The sequence below is a fragment of the Python bivittatus genome, unplaced genomic scaffold (assembly GCF_059951505.1).
Source record: "Python bivittatus isolate LINGU-HERP-01145 unplaced genomic scaffold, Pbiv_v1 ctg000350_np1212, whole genome shotgun sequence".
Lineage (NCBI taxonomy): Eukaryota > Metazoa > Chordata > Lepidosauria > Squamata > Pythonidae > Python > Python bivittatus.
The window spans coordinates 22,063,071-22,089,298 of NW_028277074.1; the positions used below are offsets into that span (position 1 = coordinate 22,063,071).

At 42.0% G+C, this 26,228-nt stretch overlaps 1 protein-coding gene across 2 annotated transcripts in view; it reads left to right on the plus strand.

Annotated features, from left to right (window-relative positions):
- The window catches only part of LOC103052965 (interferon-induced GTP-binding protein Mx3-like), a 39,732-nt gene extending 13,504 nt beyond the window's left edge, over positions 1-26,228 (plus strand). The window contains exons 7-14 of one of the 2 annotated variants that reach the window (XM_088144697.1): positions 7,524-7,722; positions 8,121-8,199; positions 8,617-8,739; positions 14,864-15,005; positions 18,463-18,621; positions 22,324-22,400; positions 23,078-23,296; positions 24,730-26,228. In XM_088144697.1, coding sequence (XP_088000823.1) covers positions 7,524-7,722; positions 8,121-8,199; positions 8,617-8,739; positions 14,864-15,005; positions 18,463-18,621; positions 22,324-22,400; positions 23,078-23,296; positions 24,730-24,960 — 1,229 coding nt within the window. In that variant the 3' untranslated portion in view covers positions 24,961-26,228. Of the gene's footprint in view, positions 1-7,523; positions 7,723-8,120; positions 8,200-8,616; positions 8,740-14,863; positions 15,006-18,462; positions 18,622-22,323; positions 22,401-23,077; positions 23,297-24,729 lie in introns of those variants that run through there. The other variant, XM_088144698.1, reaches the window with a different exon arrangement.

Consider the following 26,228-nt stretch of genomic DNA (forward strand, 5'->3'; position numbering starts at 1 on the left):
AAGCATATCACCTATATATCAACTGTTAAAAAAATATAAAAATTTCAGAATTACAAGAAAATAAAACTCTGTTGTTCTAAAATATCATGAAATCTGTACAAGGGAACACATATTGCATCATTTAATGTTTAGTAGAAAAATTACCTCTTCAGAAAAGGATAAATTACACATATCCTCAATCCACTCCTTAACGTTCATCCAATTTCCAAAATAAATTTCTTGGCAATTTCCCATGCCCATCAGCCCTACTAGGTAGACCAGATCAAGAAATCACCTACACAGAAAGGCTAAAACTACTTTTTATTGAGAGTGTTCCAAAACACCTTGCCTTGAAAACTGCAAAAGGACTCGTCCAAGCAGTCACTGCAGATTCAGTAACGACTGAGCGCAAATAAAAATAATAACAGAATCTTGCAAGTCTGATTATGTTGTACCTCCTACTACTATTTACAGTTCAGTGAATTAGACAGGGATCTATCTGAACTGTTTCTGAATATCATCTCTTGTGGACTTAAAATATGGTTTATCACTTATTGCTCTGGCAATGGATTTTGCATATCTCTATCAAGGTCATCTTCCATACACTGCCCAATATAGCCACAGTTCCTGAAAAACAGTCAAATTCCATGTTTTGGAATATAATTCAACATAACTTTAACATGTTTAACATTGACAAATTTCCCCATAAAGCTACTTATATATATTAAAATGTTGTAAAAGGATGCTACTAGTTCATAAGACCAAAAGGAATGTATATGGTAATATGAATTTGTATCAGGCTACCAAATTCATAAAGAAAAACCCCAAATGCAGACATAAAACTTGGCAGAGGAGGAAAAGCAATACTTGTTTCAAGAAACAGTGTTTAATACTATTATAAAGAAGGTCAAATATTTAGGAATCTATTTGACAAAAAGTAATGAATTATTCCAAAATTTACCTTTTGAGTTGGAAAGGATAATAGCAGATATTTCTAGTGTAAGGTTTGCCCCGTTCGACAGAGAAACTCTTGTGACACGTGTGGTTCACAAAGAAGGTTTACTCATGCGTAACGTAGTAGTCACAAGCAAAGCCAGGACTGGCTTGGTACAATTGCATCACTTGTTATATTCCCCCCTTCCCGCGCTTTTTTCCCGCCCCGCGATCACGTTGCAGCTGCGGATTATGGGCCCCCAATAATCCCCCTTGATTGTTCATGATGGCAGGATCGGTCAGGGTCTATTGTCCTTGATTGCCAGTCCCCCTCCGGCTGGGTTGGTTCCTCCCCGTTACGTGCAAGCCCGCGGGTTCTGTGCTGCGTTGCGATCTTGTTTCGCTGCCTGCGGCCCCGTTCATTGCTGGCTCGCGCCGTTATCAGTTTATAGTTAAAAGCTTCCGCTGCGGTTTTCCGGTCTGGCTGGGCGCAGGTGGCCCGTTAATTAGCGGCGCTTTCAGTTCCTCTTTTCCCCGCTAGCTACCGTCGGTGGATTCCGCGTGGTCTGGCTGCGAGCTTCCCTGAAGCCCCGTGCTGACCGAACCTGACATACCGCCCCCCTGAAGACAATTCCCCCGGCTCTATTTCGGCTTCCCGGGGTATTTCTTGTAAAAGTCCCGCACTAGGTCCAGTGCCCTTATGTGGGTTTTACTCACCCATTCGCTGTGGGACTTGGGAAAATGTTTCCATTGCACTAGGTGCTGGGTCTGCCCCTTGTGCCTCTGGGCGTCCAGTATCTGGTTGATCTCGAAATGCTGCTCCCCCCCGACCATGATGGGTGGTGGCACTCCCTCTGTCTTGTGCCAGGCGTTCCCCGGCTGGTGCAGCTTTAGCAGGCTGCAATGAAACACCGGGTGGATCTTTCCGAGGCTTTTCGGGAGCGTCAGCCTGACGGTTACTGGATTGATGACCTCTGCAATGGGGAACAGCCCCACAAACCTCGGGCTGAGTTTTTTCGATGCCTGGTGCGTTTTTAGGTTTTTGGTTGACAGATACACCTGGTCCCCCACTTTCCACTGCTCCTCGGGGAGCCTCTTGTGGTCCGCGTGTTTCTTGTACTCGGCTTTGGCTCTTTGCAATGCCGCGTGCGCCGCTCGCTGGGTCGCGTCGATTTGGGCGAACCAGGCGTCCAGGGAGTTGATCTGGGATTCCGGCTGAGGCAACTCCAGCATGGGGACGAAGTCTCTCCCGGTGGCTACTTTGAACGGAGAGAACCCGGTACTCTTGTGGACGGCGTTGTTGTATGCCACTTCCGCGAATGGTAGTAGTTCTGCCCAATCGTCCTGTTGGTGCCCCACGTAGCAGCGCAGGTACTGTTCGAGCCCCCCGTTCAGGCGTTCCGTGGCTCCGTCCGTCTGCGGATGCGCCGCGGAAGAAAGGGCTTGTTTCGTCCCCACCCGCTTCAGGAACTCCCTCCAGAACCGCGCGATGAAGTTGCCGCCCCGATCGCTGACGACCCGTCGGGGCGCGCCGTGGAGCCGGTAAACATGTTGCACGAACAGTCTCGCCAACCCCTCTGCCGTGGGGACTCGCCGGCACACTACAAAGTGCGCTTGTTTAGAGAATAAGTCCGTAACCACCCAAATGGCGGTCTTCCCCTTACTCTCCAGGAGCTCTACTATGAAGTCCATGGCGACCTCTTGCCATGGGCCGTCGGGTTCCGCTACCGACTGGAGTAGCCCTCTAGGTTTGCCTTTGGCCCCTTTCGCCGTCGCGCACACCGGGCAACCCCCCGAGTACGCCTCCACGTCCTTACGGAGCGTGGGCCACCAAAATTGCCGCCGGATTAAGTGGAGCGTCTTTACAAAGCCGTAATGCCCCGCGCTCCGGCTGTCGTGGGCTCTTTCCATGACCTCCCGTCGGCAACCCTCGGGCACGTACAGCTTTCCTTCATGCCACCACAACCCCTCTTGGCTGGTTAGCGCCTCTCGGTTCTGCTTGAGCCAAGCGTCCCGCTCCGCCGCCTCCGCGAACCCTTGCCTTACTTCAGGCGCCGCGTCCCGTCGCTCCCCCTTGGTCTGGCTTCGGGTCACCGCCTTTGCAGCCAGTCTGCTGGCAGGGATGATGGAGTCCACGATCTCCTCCCGTAGGCTGGCGTGCTGGGGCATGCGAGACAGTCCATCTGCTAGGAAGTTGCGCTTCCCGGGGATGTGTTTTAGTGTGAACCTGAACCTCCCGAAGTACTGGGACCACCGCGCCTGTTTGGGGGATAGCTTACGCGGGGTCTTCAGGGCCTCGAGGTTCTTATGGTCCGTCCACACCTCGAACGGTTCAGCTGCCCCCTCCAGTAGATGCCTCCACGTGGCCAGTGCCCACTTGACTGTGTACGCCTCTTTCTCCCACACCATCCACCTTCTCTCTGTCTCGGTGAATTTGTGGGAGGCATAGGCGCATGGGTGGATGGCCCCCTCCGGGCTGGGCTGGAGCAGGACTGCCCCCGTTGCCACGTCTGACGCATCTACTTGGATTATAAACCGCCGATCTGGGTCAGGATGGTGCAGGATCGGCTCCGCTGTGAACCGCCGTTTTAGCTCCTCAAACGCCCCCTGGCATTCTGCAGTCCACGCAAGTGCCATGCAGGACTTGGGGGGTTTCCCAGTGCCCTTGGTCTTCAGCAGGTCGGTTAGGGGAAGGGCGATTTGGGCGAAGTTCGGGATAAACTGTCTATAGAAGTTCGCAAACCCTAGGAAGCTTTGGAGTTGCCTCCGGGTTCGCGGCGCTTCCCAGCCCAGGACATCCTTCACTTTCGCCGGGTCCATCTCAATTCCCCGGCTGGATATTCGGTAGCCGAGGTAGTCTAGTTGCTCTCGATGGAACTCGCATTTCGATAGCTTCGCGTACAGCTGTGCCTTCAGCAGTCTCTGGAGCACCGTGCGCACCAGGTTCACGTGCTCCGCCAGGGTTTCGGTGTAGATGAGGATGTCGTCCAGGTAGACCAGGATGCCCCGATAGAGTAGGTCGTGCAGCACCTCATTTATTAGCTGCATAAATACCCCCGGGGCCCCTTTTAATCCGAACGGCATCACGGAAAACTGGTAGCTTCCGAGCGGCGTGTTGAACGCCGTCTTCCACTCATCTTTTGCGCGGATCCTGACTCTGAAGTAAGCTTCGCGCAAGTCCAGTTTTGTGAACACCCTCCCCTTAGACAGATGCGACATCAAGTCCTTCATCGGGGGAGGGGGTATTTGTACTCCGTGCTGATTGCGTTCAGCCCCCGGTAGTCCACGCACATTCGAAGCGAGCCATCCTTCTTCTCCCGGAATAGTACCGGGGCCGCTAATGGCGACTTCGCGGGTTGGATGAATCCCCGTGCCAGGTTCTTGTCTATGAACTCCCGCAGAGCCCCCATTTCTCTCCTTGACAGGGAGTACATTTTCGGCTTAGGCAGGGTCGCCCCTGGCTCTAACTCGATGGCGCAATCACTGGGCCAGTGTGGTGGGAGCTGGTCAGACTCCTTCTCCCCGAACGCTGCCGCCAGGTCTCGATACTGCCTCGGGATTCCGCCGCCCGTCGTGGGTTCCCCGGGCCCGGCCTCTCTCTTTGCGGTTGTCTCGCCAGTCGCCGCTGCCTCCCCACGCCTCGGGATCGTTGCGGGTCCCCGGGGTCCCGGCGCTGCTGCTGCTGCTGCTGCCGGCCGGGTCTCAGGCTCCGTCTGCTCTCGCCCCGTCTCCCGGTGTCCCGGACCCTCCACTTGCCCGTCTGTGGTTGCGGCCACACCCGTCTCCACGGCTCGGTCCCTTCGGCTCCCGCACTTCGCCGGCCTGTCGACCCCGAACCGCACTGCCTCCGCCGTCCAGTCGACCCGTGGGTTCCGTCGTCGCAGCCACGCCAAGCTGAGTACCCCTGCGTAGTCGGCCACCGGGACCACCACAAATCTCAGTTCTTCCCGGTGAGTCCCGATCGTCATCTGGACCGGCTCGGTGTAATACTGAGCTGGCCCCCCCCCGCCAGCGTGCCGTCTGGCTGGCTGAATGCAATGGGCTCCCGGAGGCGCCTCAGCTGTAGTCCGAGCCCCGAGACCACAGCTGGGTGCATCAAGCAGTGGGTGCAGCCTGAATCCAGTAGCGCCCGCAGCTGTGCCTCCCCTCCGGATCTCACCCCCCGGATGTGTATTCTCACCCGGAACGGAGGGCAGTCCTCATCTCCTATTGGGTCCGCGCGCCTCGACTCCTCTGCTCGCACTGGGACGCCGTTCAGTGCGAGCGCGCCTCGTTTCCCGCCGGCTCCGAGTCCTCTCCGGAGGACGCCGTCTCCGGGGTCGACCACCCCCCGCGTCCTTTCTCGGTCACCGCCGCCACTGCCCCCTTCCGCGGTCGGTCGCCGGCCCTTTTCCCGGTCGCACGCGGGGGCTTGACTTCAGGCCGTGGTGGGGCTCCTTCCCGCTCCGTCGGGCACTGCGCCGCTCGGTGGCCTCTGCCTCCGCACCGGAAGCACAGGTTCGGGGCTCTGGTCGCCTCTCGCACCCCGGTGGACTGCTGCCGACTGCTCCGCCTTTCCTCGGGGGTTCTCTCCCTCGGCTGGTCCCTCGTCTGGTCCCGTCGCCTCGCGCTCTGTTGGATCTGCCGCCATGCCGATTCTGCCGTTCCGGCCAGCCAGATCCAATCTTTCACTGTGGACGGGTCGCCCCGCCCCAGTGCCCGCTCCAGGATCTCTGGATTGAGCCCCCTCTTAAAATACTTCACCCTCAGGGACTCCGGCCAGTCCGTGAGCTTCTCTGCCAATCTCCGGAACTCCAGGGCGTACTCTGATACTGACTTGCCCCACTGTCTGAACTGCAGGATGTCGTCCTCCGCCCGCTTGGTGCTCAATGTGTCCTTGAATCTGTCCCGGAGCGCCTGCATGAAGTCCGGGAAACTCCGTAGTTCCGCCGCGTTGGCATCGTATAGTCCGATCACCCAGCTAGCTGCTTGACCATCTAGCAGCTCGGCCACGTAGGATACTCTATCCTCGTCCCTAGCGAATAGGTGACCACCCCTCTGCATGAACCCCCTAACGTGCGTCAAAAAGTGCGGCAGCTGTTCAGGGTCCCCTGAGAACTTCCCAGTGATACCTCGAAGTCTCAGGGCGTCTGCCGCCCGTCGGTCCACCGACCGGGGCGTCGTGGGCGGTGCCGGCTGAGGTGCCGGACCGCCACCCCTGTTGCTCGCCCCCTCGCTCACCGCAGGTGGTCCCACTCTCTGTAGCAGGGTCTGGAGCATCGCCTCCATGGCGTCTAGGTGCCGCTCGACTCTCTCCTCTAGTCGGGCGAACTTCTCGTCCCACTCGCGGTTCCGGGACCCTGAACCTCGGGTCATCGTGACGCCTGAACCGTCTGGCCCTTGGTTCACGCCCATCGACCACCGCTCGGCTGGAGGGCGCCCGGTCCTGGCCGCTGTCCCGTCGCTCCCGGGTGGCTCCGACCGTCCCTCCTCGAGCCTGGGTTCCTCGTGCTCCAGCTGACCCACAGATTCCTCGTCGCTGGTCATGCCTGTATTGGAAAAGGAAACGCTCCTCGGTGGTACCGGGTAGCGCTAACGGTGAGTCCTGGCTTTATGTAAGGTTTGCCCCGTTCGACAGAGAAATTCTCGTGACACGTGTGGTTCACAAAGAAGGTTTACTCATGCGTAACGTAGTAGTCACAAGCAAAGCCAGGACTGGCTTGGTACAATTGCATCACTTGTTATATTCCCCCTTCCCGCGCTTGTTTCCCGCCCCGCGATCACGTTGCAGCTGCGGATTATGGGCCCCCAATAATCCCCCTTGATTGTTCATGATGGCAGGATCGGTCAGGGTCTATTGTCCTTGATTGCCAGTCCCCCTCCGGCTGGGTTGGCTCCTCCCCGTTACGTGCAAGCCCGCGGGTTCTGTGCTGCGTTGCGATCTTGTTTCGCTGCCTGCGGCCCCGTTCATTGCTGGCTCGCGCCGTTATCAGTTTATAGTTAAAAGCTTCCGCTGCAGTTTTCCGGTCTGGCTGGGCACAGGTGGCCCGTTAATTAGCGGCGCTTTCAGTTCCTCTTTTCCCCGCTAGCTACCATCGGTGGATTCCGCGTGGTCTGGCTGCGAGCTTCCCTGAAGCCCCGTGCTTCCCTGAAGCCCCGTGCTGACCGAACCTGACATCTAGATGGAAAAACTGCAGTGGTGCTTAAAAGTTTGTGAATCCTTTTGAATTTTCAATATTTCTGCATAAATATGACCTAAAAAGTTATCTGTTCTCCATACAAGTCCTCAAACTAGATAAAGAGAACCTAATTAAACACACAAATATGTAGCTTTGGATCATTTTCCTCCATAAATCAATGAACCAGTATAATGTTTTTGACTCACTGTTTAATTGGGTTCTGTAAAGCAGAAGTCTAGTGGACCAGGGCCTACACATGGCTCCTAACTTGGAAGGCCACTTCCCCAACCCCAGCAGTGTGGAGAGGGACATAACTACTTGGTGGTGAGAATGTTTAGGGACACTCACTTTTTCACACTGAATGTAGTTCAGGAGTGAAGCCTTTATTAGATTAAGCCCCAACTTGTCTCAAGTAAATGAGCAGGTCTTTATTTTCCATCAACTATTTTATAGGTATCCTAACCAAGCCTGATTTGGTTGACAAAGGAACTGAGAATGAGACAGTTCGTATTGTCCGAAATGAAAGAGTACCTCTGAAAAAAGGATACATGATTGTTAAATGTCGTAGTCAGCATGACCTCATTAATAAACTGAGCTTGGCTGATGCAATCAAGAAAGAGAGGGAGTTTTTTGAAGAGCACAACTTTTTCAGGTAGGATTTAGAAACAATCCTTTTGTTCTATTGCTGAGCATGGTCTTGCAAAATGTGCTCCTTTTCACATCAACTTTTGTGTGTGTGTGTGTGTGTGTGTGTGTGTGTATCTATCTATATCTGTCTATAAACTAAAGACCAGTGAAGTTTCATGTGTGAACTAGACTCTGAGACATTTTTCTCTCATGTGCTTAGCACTTCCAGTCACTGAAGTGCTAAGCGCATGAGAGAAAAACATCTCAGAGTCCAGCTCACACATGAAACTTCAGTGAAGTGAATGATAGTCTCAGTCTCAGTCCATCTATAAGGCACCACATTGAGGAAAGTTGAGATACTAAAAATTATAACTTCAAATTATTGAGTAGTATTTGAATTTTATTCACTCTAATCTCCTGCAGTCCTCTTTTGGAAGAAGGCATTGCTACCATCCCACTTCTGGCAGAAAGGCTTACACAAGAACTCATTGAGCACATTCAGGTAAGGAACTGTCAGTTCATTTAAGGTCGAAGAGGAAAGATACCATTGTGTTACATGTACAATTTCACACCATGATCCTAATTATGCTCCGTTGCATGCTGCGATGCATGTATTAGGATCCCAATTACCCTGTTTTTATAGAGAGAATGAAGGATTTGGGGGACAAGTTGACATTCTACTCAAGCTGCGTCCCTGAAACAATACATGATGACTATATATGCATACAGATTTTTATCCTTAGGCATCTCCTTCATTCTGTAGAAGAGATTCCCAGGATCAGCCCTCTTTGTGAATATTGTTATATTGCTTGGCAACTGCTAAAATTGGTGGCTTCACTACTGCAGAATGTCAGATTTATCAATGAATGGTTTTGTCAATCCACAATACACCTTTTGTTTTGTTAACGATTTTTTGCAGAAATCACTGCCAGCTTTAGAACAGCAAATAAAAGACAACTTCCAGAAAACAAATGAAGAACTTCAGAAATATGGTGAAGGTGTTCCTGAATCCTTGAATGACAAGAATATTTTTTTGGTGAAAGTAAGATTAATTATATATTGAAAAATAAAGGCATACATGAGTTTGTATCTGGTCATGAAGCAAATTGTTACCTTGTTAATCAGTCAGTATTGTTGCTGGGGACTTACTGCTATGCTATGTGTATAAAATGGCCAAAATACAAAATTGCGTCACCAGGTGCTAGCTACTATGTTGGGCAGACTGAAATACTTACATATTTATTTTCTGTTATTGTTTTGTTCTTGGTTTTGAATAGTGAAAGGAATTCGGGGGGGGGGGTGGCTTGGCATGGAACTTGAGGAAGCTGGGTGATAGCTGGGTACAGGGAAATGAGACCAAACTACAACTAAACTGCAAAATGGCTGCTGGTTCTTGTTTGTCTGAATTTACTCCTTTTTATTCTGTACATTTTGCATTAATCCTTTCTGAAAGCAAAACAATTAAAAATGATTTCATAACCTTTGATATATCCATAAAATTGTCCATAACAAATACATTTTTAAATCTATTTCAAATAACAGATGTGTTTCTGTGTGTGCAGATGTAAAAAAAACAGCATATAAGGACATAGATATAATTATTTATACTGTCATTGAATTACAAACAATCTCTGAAAAGAAATATTTGACTGAATAAGCTTATATATATATATATATATATATATATAAGTTTTAAGAACAAAGGTGAAAAGTAATACAAACTAATATAGAGTAAGGGTTAGGGTTAGGAAAAAAGAAAAAGAAAGAAATCAAAGAGAGCTAAAAATGCAGGAAACAAAGAAAAAAAGAAAAGAAAAATAGAAAAGAAAGAAAAAATACAAAGTAGCTTCCAATTTTTACAGCAGTTATAAGTACAGTATAATTATAAATTTACCTCTTTCTCTAAAGTTACATCATGACTCTCTTCTTTCTATAATCTATCCTATCTAATCATCAAAACCATAAATCATAAGTTCATTTTTTTTCTGTTTTACGTAAACAGTCCATAAGGGGTTTCTAGTTAGCAATAAATGTAGATAATGTTTTTTCTCCGATCAAACAAGTCAATATGGCCATCTCAGCAAGTTCCACAATCTTCACCAACCATTCCTCCATTGTAGGTATTACCAAATGTTTCCATTTTTGTGCATACAATAATCTCACTGCACTTATCCATATACTACTAAAATTCTTTGTAACCATCAATTAGCTGAAATGGTGTATCATAGTGCAACAATTTTTGAATGAAATTAGCTAATTTAAAGAATGCGTACAGTACATTATCCAGGACCCATTACTTATTATAAATTACCCATTATAAATTTAAAGGATCTTCACACCAGTTGTATTGGCAAAGTTGTGGCCATTGCTTTGCCGCCATGGTCAGCCATGGTCACGTGATTGTGATTTCTGATGCTCCCTGCCAGCTTCCACAAACAAAGTCAATGGGGAAGCTGGCAGGAAATCAGAAATTGCTCCCACTCCCACTGCTTTTTTGTCTACCCATGGTCATTCTGTTGATCTGTTTAGATAAGTAAATATCTCTGAAATGGTGTACCAATAAGTCATAGGTTGTCTAGTTATAGACAAAAACAAAGTTCCATGACTTTTTTCCAACTGTTTGTCCATCAATCCCAAGAGAAAGAATTCTGGTCTCAATTGTATATTAAGCTTTAAAATTCTCTGAATCAGTGTATGTATTTCAATCCAAAATTTTCTAGCTTTTTTACATGTCCATGGTAAAATGACCCTTCTTGTTCACATTTCCTATATAAGTACCTTTATATATTCTACACTTGAAGTACCTTTATATATTCTACACAATTTCTCTGGTGTCATATACCAATGGTACATCATTTTATAAAAGTTCTCTTTAAGATTATAATGTAGTGTAAATTATAGTCCTTTCAACCACTTATTTTCCCATTGTTTGATCTGTATTTTATAACCAAAAATTTTAGCTCACTTTATCATACATTCTTTCACTTCCTCTGTTTCAAATTTCACATTTTAGCAAATACATGTTCATCATTTGTACATCATTCTATTTCAAAATCATTTAAAGTGTTCAATACCATAAATTCTTGTGTTTACTTTAAATCTTTCTGATAACTGTAAATAAGAAAATCATTGGCAATTATATCCCTCTGCCACCAGTTGTTCTCTTGATTTTATTTTGTAATCCCCTTGACAAAATTCTAGTATCTCACAATAAGTTAGCCATTTGTGTTTGCCTGTTATTTCTCTAGCATCTATAAAATGCTTCTTGTGCTGAGAGCCCCAAAGGTGTTTTTGGGGACAACCTGGGTTTGGATCTATCCCATATTCTCAATATGGCATGTCTAACATAATGATTTTTAAAATCCACATTAATCTTGACTTTGTCGTACCACAAATATCCATGCCACCCAAAACTCAGGTCATGTCCTTCTAACTCCAAAAGTTCTATTTCTCAGAAGCACCCACTCTTTCATCCAATCCAAACAGCAAGCTGCAAAATACAATTTCAGATCAAGTAGACCCAATCCTCCTCTTTCCTTTGGATCTTGAACATCTTACATTTAACTTGTTGTTTTTTCCCCTGCCACACAAATTTAGATATATCCTTTTACCACTGTTTAAATGGTGCATCAGTTGTCAAAACAGGTATTGTCTGAAACAAAAACATCATTCTAGGCAAGCCATTCATTTTTAGCATAGAAATTCTCCCCAGCAATGACAGTTGTAGTTTCTCCTATCTTAACATATATTCTTTAACTTTATTCCATGTTTTAACATAGTTATTTTGAAATAACATACAATTCATATTTGTCATAGTGACACCCAAATATTTTACTTTCTTCTCAATCTTAAAACCCATTTTATTCATCAATTCTATTTGATCCTCTATTTTGATGTTGTTTTTGTTAACATCTTTGTCTTCTGTTTGTTAATCTTAAAACCTGCTAATGTACCAAATTCTTTTAGTTTTCCCATAATGTTTCAATCCAGAATACCCCAAAGAAAAATAAATGCAAGAAAGCAACAGGGCTGTCTGATGAGGCTTTCTTGTTCAAAGTTTTGGAAGATATGAACTTTGGAATGGATAAAATGGATAAGATTGATTTATACTTCACAGAAAGCACATATAATTGTTAATGAAGATCTTACAAAGATCTTGTGAGATACAAAAAGGAACAAGACAGGGATGCCCACTGTCTCCTCTCTTGTTTATTTTAGTCCTTGAAATATTGAATAGAGATATAAGACAAATGAGAGGATTGAGGGAGTAAAGATTAAGAAATAAACTTATAAGTTAGGGGCTTTTGTAGATTACTTGGTTTTGGTTTTGGAAAATCCTTTAAAGGAAATTGAAACATTTAGTTGTTGTTCAGTCATTAAGTCTTTGTGACCCCATGAACTCCTTCTTGTAGTTTCAATATCATTTTCTTTTTCTTTTCATAATTTATATGCCAACCATTTCCCTGGTTTGTTTGCAAACTCAAAATTTTTTCCTTTATATAGTTCATTTTTATTTCCATTCCTCTTATTGTTAACATAGATACCTGACGTTGTAAAAGCTTAATTTGTTGAGAAATACTTATCTTCTCTAGAAATTTCTTTATTTTTTTTCTTTTTTATTTCATCCTAAATAGCTTGTGTTTTCTCTTGCCTCTTCATTTAGAGTTCACTACTGTGTGGTATGAAATAAGCTCTGATTAAAGCTTTGCTTGTGTCCCAAACCATTCTTAAATCAGTACCTTTATCTAAATTATTTTCAAAGAATTATTTTAATTTCTTTTTACAATCCTCCACTATTGCTTCTTTCTGTAGCAACATTTTCATTTAGTCTCCATATAAAAGAACTACATTTTGTTTTATAAACCAAACTCACAGGATTATGATCCGAAAAAGTATTTGGTAATATCTCCACTTTATGAATCTTGGTAACCAAATTCTTCGAAGTCCAAATCATATCTATTTTTGCAAAGGATCTATGTCTTTCAGAAAAATGTGTATACTCTCTTCAGTTGCTATTTTTCTATCTCCATATATCAACAAGCCTTAAATTATCCATCAAATTTAAAAATTTGGCCTTCTTCAAGTCATGTGTGGCCTTTTCACAAGGCTTTGGAAGTTGGCAGGGAAAGTCGCAAGTCACTTGTGTAAGTCTCCCCCACCCAGCAGCAGCCACCCCCAGTCCCGCTGTGCTTGTGCCACAACTCGCCGCCCCCTCATATACCCTGCAGCAGCCACCCTGAGCCCTGCCATGCTTGTGCCATGCCTTGCTGGCCCCTCATGTGCCCTGCATCAGCTATCCCCAACCCACTTGTGCTCTACCAGCACTTTGTGCACCCTCCTGCACCCTGCAGCAGGCACCCCTAGCCATGCTCACACCACGCCAGCTACCCAACCTCTCCCACTTGGCAACAGCAACTTACTTGCCTACCAGCCTGCTTGCAAGCCATGTGGGACTTGCAACTTCCTGCCAGCTTCCCCAATGACTTTGCTTGTTGGAAGCCAGAAGAAAGTTGTGAGGAGGTCCTCACTTAATGATCTGTGATCCTCATTTAATGACTGAACGGGGCTGCTGGGATTGCCATCGCTAAGCAATGAGGTCACATTACATTGTACTTTACGACCACATCACTTAGCAATGGAAATTCTGGTTCCTCTTACCATCTTTAACGGAGGACTACCTGCATATGAATTCTGCAAATACTTTCCACTTTGTTAAAATACTAATAGCAAGTCAACAGCATATTCATACATTATTAAAGATTGAAAATAAAAAATGTTTCGTGTATGTTATCAGTAAACCATGTAGGAATATTCAAGCTGCACCTCAATACCCATTTTGACCCTTCCCAGAACTAACTTCTTATGAATTTTCCTATTTTTGAAGAGAGTTTGGCTTAACTGCCAATAACCTCTGGTCAAGTCCATATTGTGAATCGTGCTTTAACAAAGGCTATGCTTCCTTCATGCATTACAGTGTTTTGTATTCTACTCTTCAGTTTCCAAGATATCACACCAACTTGCACGGCACCAAATAAATCATATCTGAGCTAGTACACATAGTAAAGCTCTGCAAGAAGTATTGCTTATAATAACAAATGATGAGAGAATGACCAATAGAGCAACTGCTCCTAACAAAATACTCACTAGCTCACTACTTTTTGTTCACCAAAATAGGAGAACGAGGCCTCTTTGAAATGTGATCAGGGGTGTTACGTAGCTGGTTTGGTTTGGTCTCCACAAAGCAACTCCTAAATCATTTTCTAAGTACTAAGCAGAGGAGAACAGTGACCTAGCACATTTCACATGCCACGTACACAATTGGCAGCATGTAGACTCAGGGTCCCTGCTAAGGACAGAACAACCTGTCTGCTTGGCCTTCAGTGGAACTTTGCAGGCAGTAGGTTTAAAAGGAAAAGGGACAGTGGCCTAGCCTTCCTGAAAGCATCTGTTTTTGCCAGCCCCAAAGTGCCAGGGACTAAGCACAGAGCAGGGCACCACTCCCACTACCCAGACAGTTAAGTGGAGGAAGGAGTGAATCCTCTGTCCACTGCACAAAGCCATGTCTGAGGACACAGCTATTGCCAGCTGCTTCTTCCACTTGGCTTGTCCTACCCCTTACCTCTCAGGAACTGGATGTTGCCTTATTGCCCTGCTGTTGGCACTCTACCAATCCCGAGAAGAACATAAAAGACGGGAATAAGCAGAATTCTAATTAAGTAGGGAATTGTAAGTATTTTGTGTTATGATTCCCATTGGCAAGTCTTCTAATCACCCTCTGCACAGTTTTGTTAAGACTGACTGATCTGGCTTTGTGTGTATGAGAATATATCTGATCATTGTCTATACACTCTAGTATTTTTTATACATAGTCGTCATAGCTGCTCCTTTATCACTTGGTTTAAACATAATTCCCAGATCCTTAGCTTGTTGGCATATTGTCTTGGACTCGATTCTACCTAAATTATACCAATATGAATATTGTCTCTTCCCAAGCTGTTCTAATTCCTTCAGGACTGATCCCTCATAATTTTATACCTAGGCTTATACTTAAGGTTCCTGGAGTCATTGCCTAGAGACCGACTGTCCTTCTGGAACATATCATTTGTTATACCATTTTAGCTGGTAATCGTATTTTTTAAATGATATAATTCTGTTGTTCTTTCCAGAAAATCAAGCATTTTAATGAAGACCTCTCAAGAATTGTACAAGGAGACGAGGATATACAAGATTTAAAAGATACAAGAACAATTTCAGATATACGAAAGTCATTTGATAAATGGCAAAGTATAGTTAATGGTGTAATTAAAGGTAAGTGAGTCATTTGTGTTTGCCTATTATTTCTCATCTTTAAAATGCTTCTTGTACTGAGAGCCAAAAAGATGTTTTCGGGCACAACCTGGGTTTGTATCTATTCCATATTCACAATATGGCACATCTAACGCAATGATTTTTAGAATTCACATTAACCTTGACTTTATCATACCAGAAATATCCATGCCACCCAAATCTCAGGTCATGTCCTTCTAACTCCAAGAGCCTTCTATTTCTCAGCAGGATCCACCTTTCATCCAAACCAAACAGAAAGCTACAAAATACAATTTCAAATCAGGTAGACCCAATCCTCTTTCCTTTGCATCTTGTAACACCTTATATTTAACTTGTTGTTTTTTCCCCTGCCACACAAATTTAGATATATCCTTCTGCCACTGTTTAAATGGTGCATCAGTTGTCAAAACAGATATTGTCTGAAACAGAAACATCATTCTAGGGAAGACACTCATTCTTATCACAGAAATTCTTCCCAGCTCTGAGAGTTTATATTAACATATCTTTTTTAACATAACAATTAATGATAAAATCATTCATTCCATGTCTTAGAATATTTTGAAATAACATACAATTCATATTTGTCATATTAATATGCAGATATTTTACCTTCTTCTCAATCTTAAAACCCATTTTATTCATCAATTCTGTTTGATCTTCTATTTTCATATTTTTTTGTTAACATCTTTGTCTTCTATTAATCTTGAAACCTGCTAATGCACCAAATTCTTTTCATTTCCCAAATAATATTTTAATTCCCTTTAAAGGATGTTCCAGAACCAACACCAAGTCATCTGCAAAAGCCCTTAACTTATAAGTTTCCTTTTAATCTTTGCTCCCACAATGAGTATGATAGGTTCTATACAGAGGATCTGGAACCTCTAGCCATTCTCTCTTTCTCATGTGACATAAATTCCACTTAGAGCAATGTAGTGTCATAGACCTTTGTGCCTGGACCCAAGATTTGATAGATATGAGCTGGAAAGATTCCAAAGTTACTTTTTTATTCTTTGAACATTCTAGAGCAGTGGTTCCCAACCTTTTTCTTTATATGTACCACTACACTCTCTGAAAACGTTTGAGGACCAGATATAGTTCAAGTCTTCATGCCACACATAGTTTCACAGGTGGTGTCAAGAAGACCCCAAGTTAAATATTTTTTAAATTTTCAGATTACCAAAAAAATTCAGATTACCAAATTTCACATGCTTTTTAATGTTCCTGAGATTTTGAAAAAGAATGCTGAATCTCAAAATCTAGCAAGATTTCAAGTAAGAAAATTGGAATTTTGGCTGCTTAAAAGAATGGGGTGTGGGAGGATTTGGTACCTACAGCAAGGGTTAGGGTTCAGCATTTTTGCAGACCAGTATACCCAGACTACAAGTTTGAAACCATTGCATTTGTTTTCACAAGACAAGATCAACAAAGAATCAACAAAGATTCAAAAGCTGTAAACAGGACAAAGCTTTCAATAATACTTTTATCACAATCCCCACTCTGGTGATCTTTGAGAAAATACTTTGTCTCTAGGAGGACCAAAACATAAAAACCCTTTTTGATCCATGGGAAAAAAATTACAGTTAGCTAAAACTTTTATTGGGAGAAACCACAATTACTATAAAAGTATACACACTTTTGAGTTTAAAGAACTGTTAAACACACAACTGGGTAAGGAGTGACAAATAGGCTGATTTTATAGCAATATCTCAGAAAGTAGTGGTATCTGGCCAATTTTGCCTCAGCTTTGAAGGTAAACAGGGTCAGATTAGCTAGTTTTTAAATGGGGGACTCCAGGGATACCAGCTAGAAGAGAAAGTTAGAAACACCTAGAAGGCAAATCATTTCCATACAGTTGCCAAGAAAACTATATGGGTGTGCCATGTAGTAACCAGGAATTGAGCATGAGTCAAGTATGTCACCACCCTTTTTTTTTTTTTACCTGTACCAGGCCATATTGTTCAATGAAGTGATGAGATCCCTTCAGCCATGCAAATTGGTTCTTCAGGTACAGAGTGTTACTCGATTGGATAAAGATTCCTCCAAAGTTGAGAACTAGTAACAAGCAAGTGAGAGAAAAATAATGATTCCTTCCAGGTCAGAGCAGAAAGAGCCATTCTGTTTCTAGCCATAGGTGAAGCGTGGCAGATAATAGAAACAAAGGAACAACTTTAAAATCAAGGTGCACATTTTATGGCCAGAGCTTTATTAACTCTCCAAATACTTTTTGAACATCCAAGGTTCTCACAACACAAATGCCAGAAACCAAAGGCATCAAAATTATACATCTCTTGAAAATTTAGGATCACCAGTAAGCACTTTAAATACTTAGAAAACTACAATTTATAAACTATATTGGAAAACCAGAAGAATGTTTAGCTGTATGCTTTAGGAATACATGAAAAGTTCATCAGATGTATACAGTACACTTATATAATGAATATTTTAAATTAGTAAAAGGAGTACTTTCTGAAATAAGTCAGACAAAGATTAAACAATTACCAGAGCAGCTCTTTTTGTTTTTAGCTATTATGATTACTTTCTTCTGACTGGGACCTGCTGAAGCAAGAGACAGAATAATTCAAAACATTTTGAATGGCTGTTCGTCCATAAATACCTAGGCTTTCCAGAAACCACAGTTCCAGTATTAGCAGTAGACAGGCTTACTGTCCCTCTGAAGAAGCAGCTGTGTGACCTGAGGATTCTCCTGGACTCACAACTTGCTTAAATAACAGGTGGAAGTGGAATTACTTGGACTGGGAAGCTATAGGAAGAGTTACTCGTACCCTTAGCACCACATCTCTTAACTGCTGCGAGACATTCTGTGTGGATCTGCCTTTGAAAACAACTTGGAAGCTGCAATTGGTACAGAATGCTGTGGCCCGATTGCTAGCACATGAATCCAGCTATTGCAGTGCATCACCAATTTTTGCAATGCCCTTACTGGTGGCCAATAGGCTTCTAGGCCCAATTGAAAATACTGGTCATTTATAAAGCCTATATGATGCAGGATCACATAGGCTTTATATGATCCTTTAACTCCCTGTTAAATTAGGGAGTTCAGAATTATTCTACTTGTCTTGTGAGATAAACTGTGAGTGGGGCATGGACTGGGAGGCAGTCTTTCTTAGGGGGCCTCAAATCTGTGGAAGATGTTGACCCAGAAATGTGCCTAATTCCTTTGCTGCTGGAGTTCCAGAAAGCAGCAGAGAGACTTCTTTTTCATTGGCATTTGATAATAATCCAGTAGTGATGGGGGAGTTGCTATGGGATATGCTTTGCTTGTTTATATACTGGATTGTTTGGGTTGAATTTGTGGGATGTTGAAGAGTATTATTTAGAGCTAATGTTTTACACTGATATTTTAGATTGTATGCTATCCAGAACTGTTCATGTGAGTGATACAGAAATTTGTAAAATAAAATAAAAAATTATTTTGCAGTCGATTGGACTTTGGAACAACATATTGAGAAATCTGAACGTACATACCGTGGTAGAGAACTTCCAGGGTTTGTCAATTACAAAACCTTTGAAAACATTGTAAGACAGCAAATTAAGCAACTAGAATCCCCAGCAATTAAAACGTTGAAAGAAGTTTCAAGTAAGTTCTAATTTTTATGCTCTCATTTACATAAAGTACTTCCATGAATGACTCCTAAGAATATTTTGCCCAGTATGCAGTTTTTGAAGTGCATTGCTTAATACATAAATACAGTGTAAATAAACCCTACTGAATATGGTGATGCTTAGTCTAGGAGAGTGTATATAGGGGTGTAATTTTATGAAGGGCTTTTGTGCTTCTTGGGTTGGCCATTGTATGGAATATGTCTGCTATGAAAGGTCTCCCTGCTGTACTGATGGAAAGGCTGTTCCCATAGTGCTAAAAATGTTGCACTGAAAGGTGGTATATTTGGAGAGGAGATCCATAGGATCTATGCCCCACAAATTCCCCCAGTCATATACGTATATGTTCTAATTGAGCAACGGGTTGTCTCAAGCTTTCAGTAAAAGCAGCACTGGGGTGTTTAGAAAATGAACACTGATCATGTCTGAAGCCTCTGCTTAAAAGCAGACATCTTAAGTGAACAGGTGGTTCCACAAAGATGCACCCCTTCCCATAACTGCCTCAGTCAGGCAGAAAGTTCACAGCCCTTAGGATAATCTAATTAATAATTGCACCTGAAAGGGAAAGGAAAAACAGATTAACATTCTCTAAGTGCTGTGGGCTATTGACTCTCTCTAATTAGTGAGTAGTGTTAAATTGGACTACAGTGTATATTTTAAAACATTTTTGGATGTTGTATTTTATTATTTTGTACAAAAGCGTAAATCTTTATTCAGCACAGTTTAGAACTATATCATTTCTACAGTGGTGTGTTTAATTTGGTCCTATGCTGGCTGCTGTCCTATGGATTTAAGTTACCGAAAAGCAGATTCCAGTTGAAAGTTAGAGGGGAAGACTTCCTAACACTAAGAGCAGTTTGTTAGTGAACCAATTGCCCAGAAAGGTGATGGATATACAGTATTCAAGTGTTTAATAGACCACCACCTGTTGGGGATGCTTTAATTGGAATAACTGCACTGAGCAGAAGGTGGAGTTGATGATCTAAATGTCTCCTTCCATTTTTGTCATAAAATTGGCTGCCCATATTGTTAGTATGCATCCTACATCTGTTGAGATTCCTGTCAAATAGTAATTTGTCCATGTAAAGTCCCCCTTGGCATATCATCAGCCTATGAGAAATAGTTGGGGCATTGCCGCACAGATGAGGTGAGTCTGATATTATTCTGCAGTTCCAGGACTCTACCTTGTCTTCTGTAGGCTGGTTTGTATGCCCGCCTTCCAAATCTTTTTAGGCATCGCACAATTTCAAAATAATGTAAAAGAAAAAAGAAAAGGTGACTCCAACCATAAAAGCAGGTACAAAATAATTTAAATTACACAGTGCTAAACAAATTCTAATTTAATTCAGACATTTCATAATTAAAGACACTCAAGGGACATCAGGAATAATACATCTTGCCAAAGATAAATCCTGGAGAACTGCATAAATGAACTGATGAGGTGCTGGGCAGTCACCCCTCTTTCTTGGCACTGGGGTTGAGTTGGAGTGGTCAATAATTAAAACTGTCAGTTAAGAGGAAACTGGCAAATAATCAATAAAGCCTAGTTTATCATTATTCATTATTCTCAGCACAATACAGTGAGAAAAAGCTCATAAAACTAGAGACTGTAGTGACTTTCTTATATACTTTCCTCCTTTCAATAAAATTGTGGAGGCTGCCTCTCTTCTGTTCTCTCCTCTCCTCTCCTCTCCTCTCCTCTCCTCTCCTCTCCTCTCCTCTCCTCTCCTCTCCTCTCCTCTCCTCTCCTCTCCTCTCCTCTCCTCTCCTCTCCTCTCCTCTCCTCTCCTCTCCTTTCCTTTCCTTTCCTTTCCTTTCCTTTCCTTTCCTTTCCTTTCCTTTCCTTTCCTTTCCTTTCCTTTCCTTTCCTTTCCTTTCCTTTCCTTTCCTTTCCTTTCCTTTCCTTTCCTTTCCTTTCCTTTCCTTTCCTTTCCTTGAAGGGAAGCCTTATGAGCAGTTGATTTCAAAATCAAAGAGGAAGCAAGTGGTGATGGATAAAGGACAAAATTCAGAAACAAAGCACTAATGGAGAGGGCAAATGTTGAAGAAGAAAAAGCTGTGGTGGAAGATGGCAAGTGACCAGAGGCAAGGTTGCTGTTCTTGCACCTGCTAGCATGTCCAAACACATCTCTGATAATACAACAGGCCATATGACCTCTGCTCCAAAATAGCCAGTGGCAAAATATTAGTGATTTTGGATACCTTGAAATTAGTGGGACAATGTCATATTTTACTTTAAAAGTGTTGAAATAAGGCTTTTGAGCTCTTTTGCCTTATTTGATATGCAAGTGAATAGACGTGCAATTGCTTGAACAACTGCACTCAAAGAGTGCTCATAAATGGTCTTATGACAGCCTGGAGGGAGTCATTGAGTGAGATCTCACAAGAGCTTTGTTCTCATCCCAGAGTTATTCAGTATCTTTACAAATGAACAAGAGGATGGAATGGATACAAAGTGAATCTGCAATTATACTAAGCTAGGGGGATTAATTAGCACCATAGAAGAGAAAGTCATAGGGCAAAATCACCAGGCTCGTATATAGGGCAAACCCAATGGGAAAATGTTCAGCTACAAGATTTGAAAGATCTAGCTTGATAGCAGTACATGTGAGAAAGATTTACTGGACTAACTTGGAAATAAAGAATGCAATGAGCAAAAAAGGCCATTACAATATTAGGTGCCGTGCTTCTGTCAATGTAGTCCAATGCCATATTGCACTGCATTAACAAAAACAGCTATAACAACTGTTATATATGGGATAGAGTGAATTTGTTCTGTGTTAAAAATCAGGGAGGACAAGATTGAATTAAAAGGAGATTTATGCTAAGTAATTTAACCTGTTTTGTTTAGTTTGACAGTTTTTGCGCTGATAGATTCCTGCATTGAGAAAAAGAATCGAACTACATGACCTACAAGAACCCTTCCCATTCATACTTTTTCAGTTCTGTGAACTCCTGAGCTGGGAATTAGATTAAGCCAATGTTGTGTGATCAATCAGGAAGATTGATAAAGGCTTGTCAGGGCATTATGGTGCTACTTTTAATTATGGTTGGGCCTAGGATCAGGGAGTCACAGGTTCAAAACCTCATTCAGTGTTGAAGCATACTGGAAGACTTTGTACCAAATTTAGTCTCTCCAATACTGTAACATAGACAGTTCTTGGCTATGACATTGGGACACTGGCACATCCCTATTTTTAACTTAAAATGTAAGACGTATAGGTAATAAATCAATTTTACATAAGAACTAACTCTTATAAAATTGTTCAGATTTTTCCAAGCTCTCTCTGAAACACACATATATGCTTATACAGTATATTGTATACTGAGCCACCCAGAGTCATCCCTTGGGGAGAGATGGGTGGCATACAAATTTAATAATAAATAAATAAATAAATAAATAAATAAATAAATAAATAAAATATTGGATTTAAATAGAAGCCTGTAGACGTTCATGTGGAAGTAAACTTTGTTTCTTGCCTGATGTCACACACCTCTCCTGATTTGAACATACATATTTATATAGGTACGTAGACCAAAGGAGGTGTAAAGGCTTTAATCTCAATATCCAAGTGTTGAATGTCCAGTTGTTGTATGGTGTACAATTGGGAATTGCATCTGCAGGGTTTTTTTTAAGTTGTTCCTATCATTAAATTGCTCCCTCTTTTTTTTTTCCTAGAATTGGTGCAGAAAGCATTTATTAATCTTGCTAACCAACACTTCAAAAATTACTCTGAACTCTGCAAAGCTACTCTGGTAAAAGATGGTATTATTAGCCATACCTGTAATAAATTTCCAAAGGGGTAGCCATGTAGTTTGCAGTGAAAACAACAAAGCACTTTATGACGGACAAATTCATTATTTTGGAGGATTTCATGGATCACAGTCCACTTCAGATGTATCTGGTTTTGTGGGTGAATGTCTGACTAATGAAAATGAAACCATTTACATTGATATCTTAGCACAGCTAATTGTACTGATGACATAATGGATGGTGTGACATGTCCTAGAGATTGTAATTTGGCTCACCATCTTGAGTTATCTGCTATATTTTCTGTTTTCAGGCTAGTGTAGAACTGCAATCCTGAGAGCATTGTGATCTGTGGGGAATCCCCAGAATTGTATTTCTAGTAAATTCAAGCTGCACTCTAACTCTGTACACTTTAAATGAGCCTTCAGTGATAGGATTGAAATTCTTGTAATTCCCAAACCTTCTGAAAAGTATTGTGTTGGGGAAGTCTACCTTATCTGAATAAAAGTTGGGGGTGGAGAAATGTATATAAATTCTGGGTGGCTAACAATGATCCACAAAAGCCATATAATAAAACCTCTGTAAATCAAGCAAAAAATAGAAGAACCATAATACAATAGACAAGGCACCATATAATTGTCTCAGTCACACAAATGAGGCAAAAATGTTCTTTGTTATGCAGAGCAATATTGAAGAAATAAAGCTTACACAAGTGAAAGCAGAAGATATGATACTCACTCAGTTTAAACTGGAAGAAGTGGTATACTGCCAGGACAATATTTATAGTGAAGATTTAAAAAATGCAAGAGGGGAAACAATTCCTAATTCATATCCAAAAATGAATGCGAAAGAACTGTGCTCAAAGAAGGAAATGCTTTTCCACTTGACTGCCTACTCCAAAGTAAGTTCAGTAGTTTGTGAGTGATTGGTCTCTATTTTTTTAACCCCCCTTTGTGTGTCTCTTTTATTTAGCCATTAGCAGGCATAATTTGGTAATTTTTAAAATATATAATCTTCCCTGAGAATACATCTATGGGTCTCCCAGTATTTATTGTTAAATTGTTCACTGAAGCAAAAGGTGTATATTTATTTATATTAAAATACATTTTACAGATTAAAATGGGCAAAAATGCAAAAGCTTCACAAATGTAGTTATGGCACAGCATTTGCATGATCAAATCATTAACTTGAAGATGTTTGGACTTGAAACATGACTCCCAGCCATGTGGCTAGAGAATTCTGGAAATTGAAATCCACACATCTTCACATTGCCAAGGTTGAGAAACACTGATGTAGAAATACTGTGTGTTGGCATATACACAGACACACATGCATACATGTACCACATACACACACATACAAATTTACATAGTGTAGCAGTAACCCAGAATTGTTTTGCTTGGGGCCTCCTGATCTGGGTGGAGTGCTGCAAAGACAGGATTGCAGCTTCAATGTTCTCTTCAGGTTTCTACCCAGATCGATAGTTAAGTTCTTAAGCCACAATTTTTCCAGATCCTAAAAATCAGAGTGTATCTATGGAGCATAGAGTCTGAACCATGGGAAATAATTCTTCCCCTCTACTCTGTTCAGACTTTACTTGGAAAGCTACGTCAGTGTGGGGCACCATAGTTCAAAAAAGATAGTAACAAATCAGAGCAAGGTCAGAAGGGGCTACCAATATGGTGAGGTGTCTGAAAACTGAGCTCTATGAGGAACAGTTGAATGATATTTGGGTATGTTTACCTTACAGAAACAACTGAGGGAAATATAGTAATCTTTAAATGTCTGAAGGGTTCACTCACAGGCAGAGTGGACAAAAGGAGCTCTACAGTCCTTTGTAGTCCTATAATTTTGTGAGAACAATTCATGTGCGCTTGCTGGCACTAACTTGCTATGCTCCATCCACTTCATTAATCCATGATGATAAATTGTTGGTGGGCCCTCCTTTACTCCTCTCTTTTCTTAATCTGCCACCCAGTAGAGATATATTGTAAGTGCATTCCATATTTGCAATTTTGAAACTATAAAATAGGGCTTTTTAGTGCGCATCTGCAAGTACATTGCCAGAAAGTTTGGTATAACTCCCTGCATTCTTCTGTCCCTTCAGCTGTTCAGTGGTACACAAAGAGCTGAATGTGGGGACAGTATCTTGGGGAGACATCTCCCAACAGAAACAGCTTGACTTTCATTTCATGATGGGGTAGAACTTCATAGGGGACAAGGCTTTGTTACAAACCTTGACATTTTGATAGGGAGAGGTTATGGGATATCAGTGTGTCTCAAGTTATTTATATAATCCTGGTATAATTTTTCCCCCCTTAACTCTGCTTTCAGAGTGTAAAAACCCGTCTTGGGACTCAGATTCCCATGATCATACACACATACGTGTTCAAGGATTTTTCTGAGAAGTTACAGGACTCAATGTTGCAACTTTTGCAAGACAGAGATAAGTTGGGAATTCTCCTTCATGAGAATAAGAATACTATCAATATAAGAAATTGTTTAAAAGAAAGGATCAAGCGACTTTATGAAGCTCAAGAACAGTTGGCAAAATACTTCAATTGAACAGATGGTTAATATTTTTATATTAAAACTCTTCAACTTCAACTACTGAAGCTGTTCCTGAGAGGAGACAAAGAGAAAATGATAAGAAATCAATTTGTGGGATATTATTTGATGGAATTAAAGACCAAGTTTCTTAAAAGTAAACAAAAGGACTATAAAGTGCATTTATTTGATAAAGGTTGTTTCTGGTAGCTATTAATGGGATTTCTTTTTGACTGGGATTGAATGACAACGTTTTAAAGATTTGTTTATAAATGGGGAGAGATTGCTTTTGCTTTATTCCTCAGAGAAAGTGATAAGTTGAAATACAAAATGGATTTATTTGATTAAGGTTAATATATATGTATGTTATTATTTCTGGTAGCTCTTAATGGACTTTTGCTGCATAGGACTGAATGATGAGTTTTTACAATTTGTTTATTGATAAAAGATGAGATATAGGAAAAAGATTTTTTTTAATTATTGAAATATTAGAGAAGGTGTTAAGTTACTAAAGTTCTTTATACTGGAGGGAAGAGGAGTCTTTTTAAAAATTTCTTATTTTTTCCTTTTTCCTTTTTTTTCTCTCTCTCTCTTTGCACTTTTCTTTTTCTTTTCTTCACATTTTATATTTCTCTTAATTTGTATTAGTCTTTTATCTTTGTATTTGTAAACTTTAATAAAATTATTACCAAAAAAACCTCTTCTACTTCCAGTAGCAGTTCAGTTCTGCATCTCTTAGATAAACATATTAATGGCATTTGTAACTTATGTTTAACATTTGTAAAATTATTCAGTGATGCTGCTTGACTTAAATAACACATTCAGAACTCTGATTAGCAAAGAAAACAACACTGAAGAGAATAAGAATTTGTGTTTGCCATTTTACATGCACAATAGAAATCACTGGCCAGTTACTATGGACCTTTTCCTGCTGCTGAGTCAAAATGCTCTCTGCCCATCCACTACTACTACACTAGCATGAAGTTTGCTGTCCCCATTGCCAACCCCATTCTGTCTTCAAGTAACATTTTCCCGATTCTGCATGTGCAACAATTGGTTGTGTTCTCTGGCTTTTCTGCCCTTCTGCTTCAAAACAGCGGAAAGAACCTCTCTCCCCCATTTCCAAGGCTGTAGTAGGAAAGGAGTAGGTCTAGCTTCAGGACACTCCATCATTTTTACACTCCTTCCTGTGTGTGGCCTATACATTCTATTATAACCCAAGCTGAAGATAGTTTTTTTTTTTAAAGAAGAGAACTAAGTCATAAACTATTTAGAATTTCTCTCCC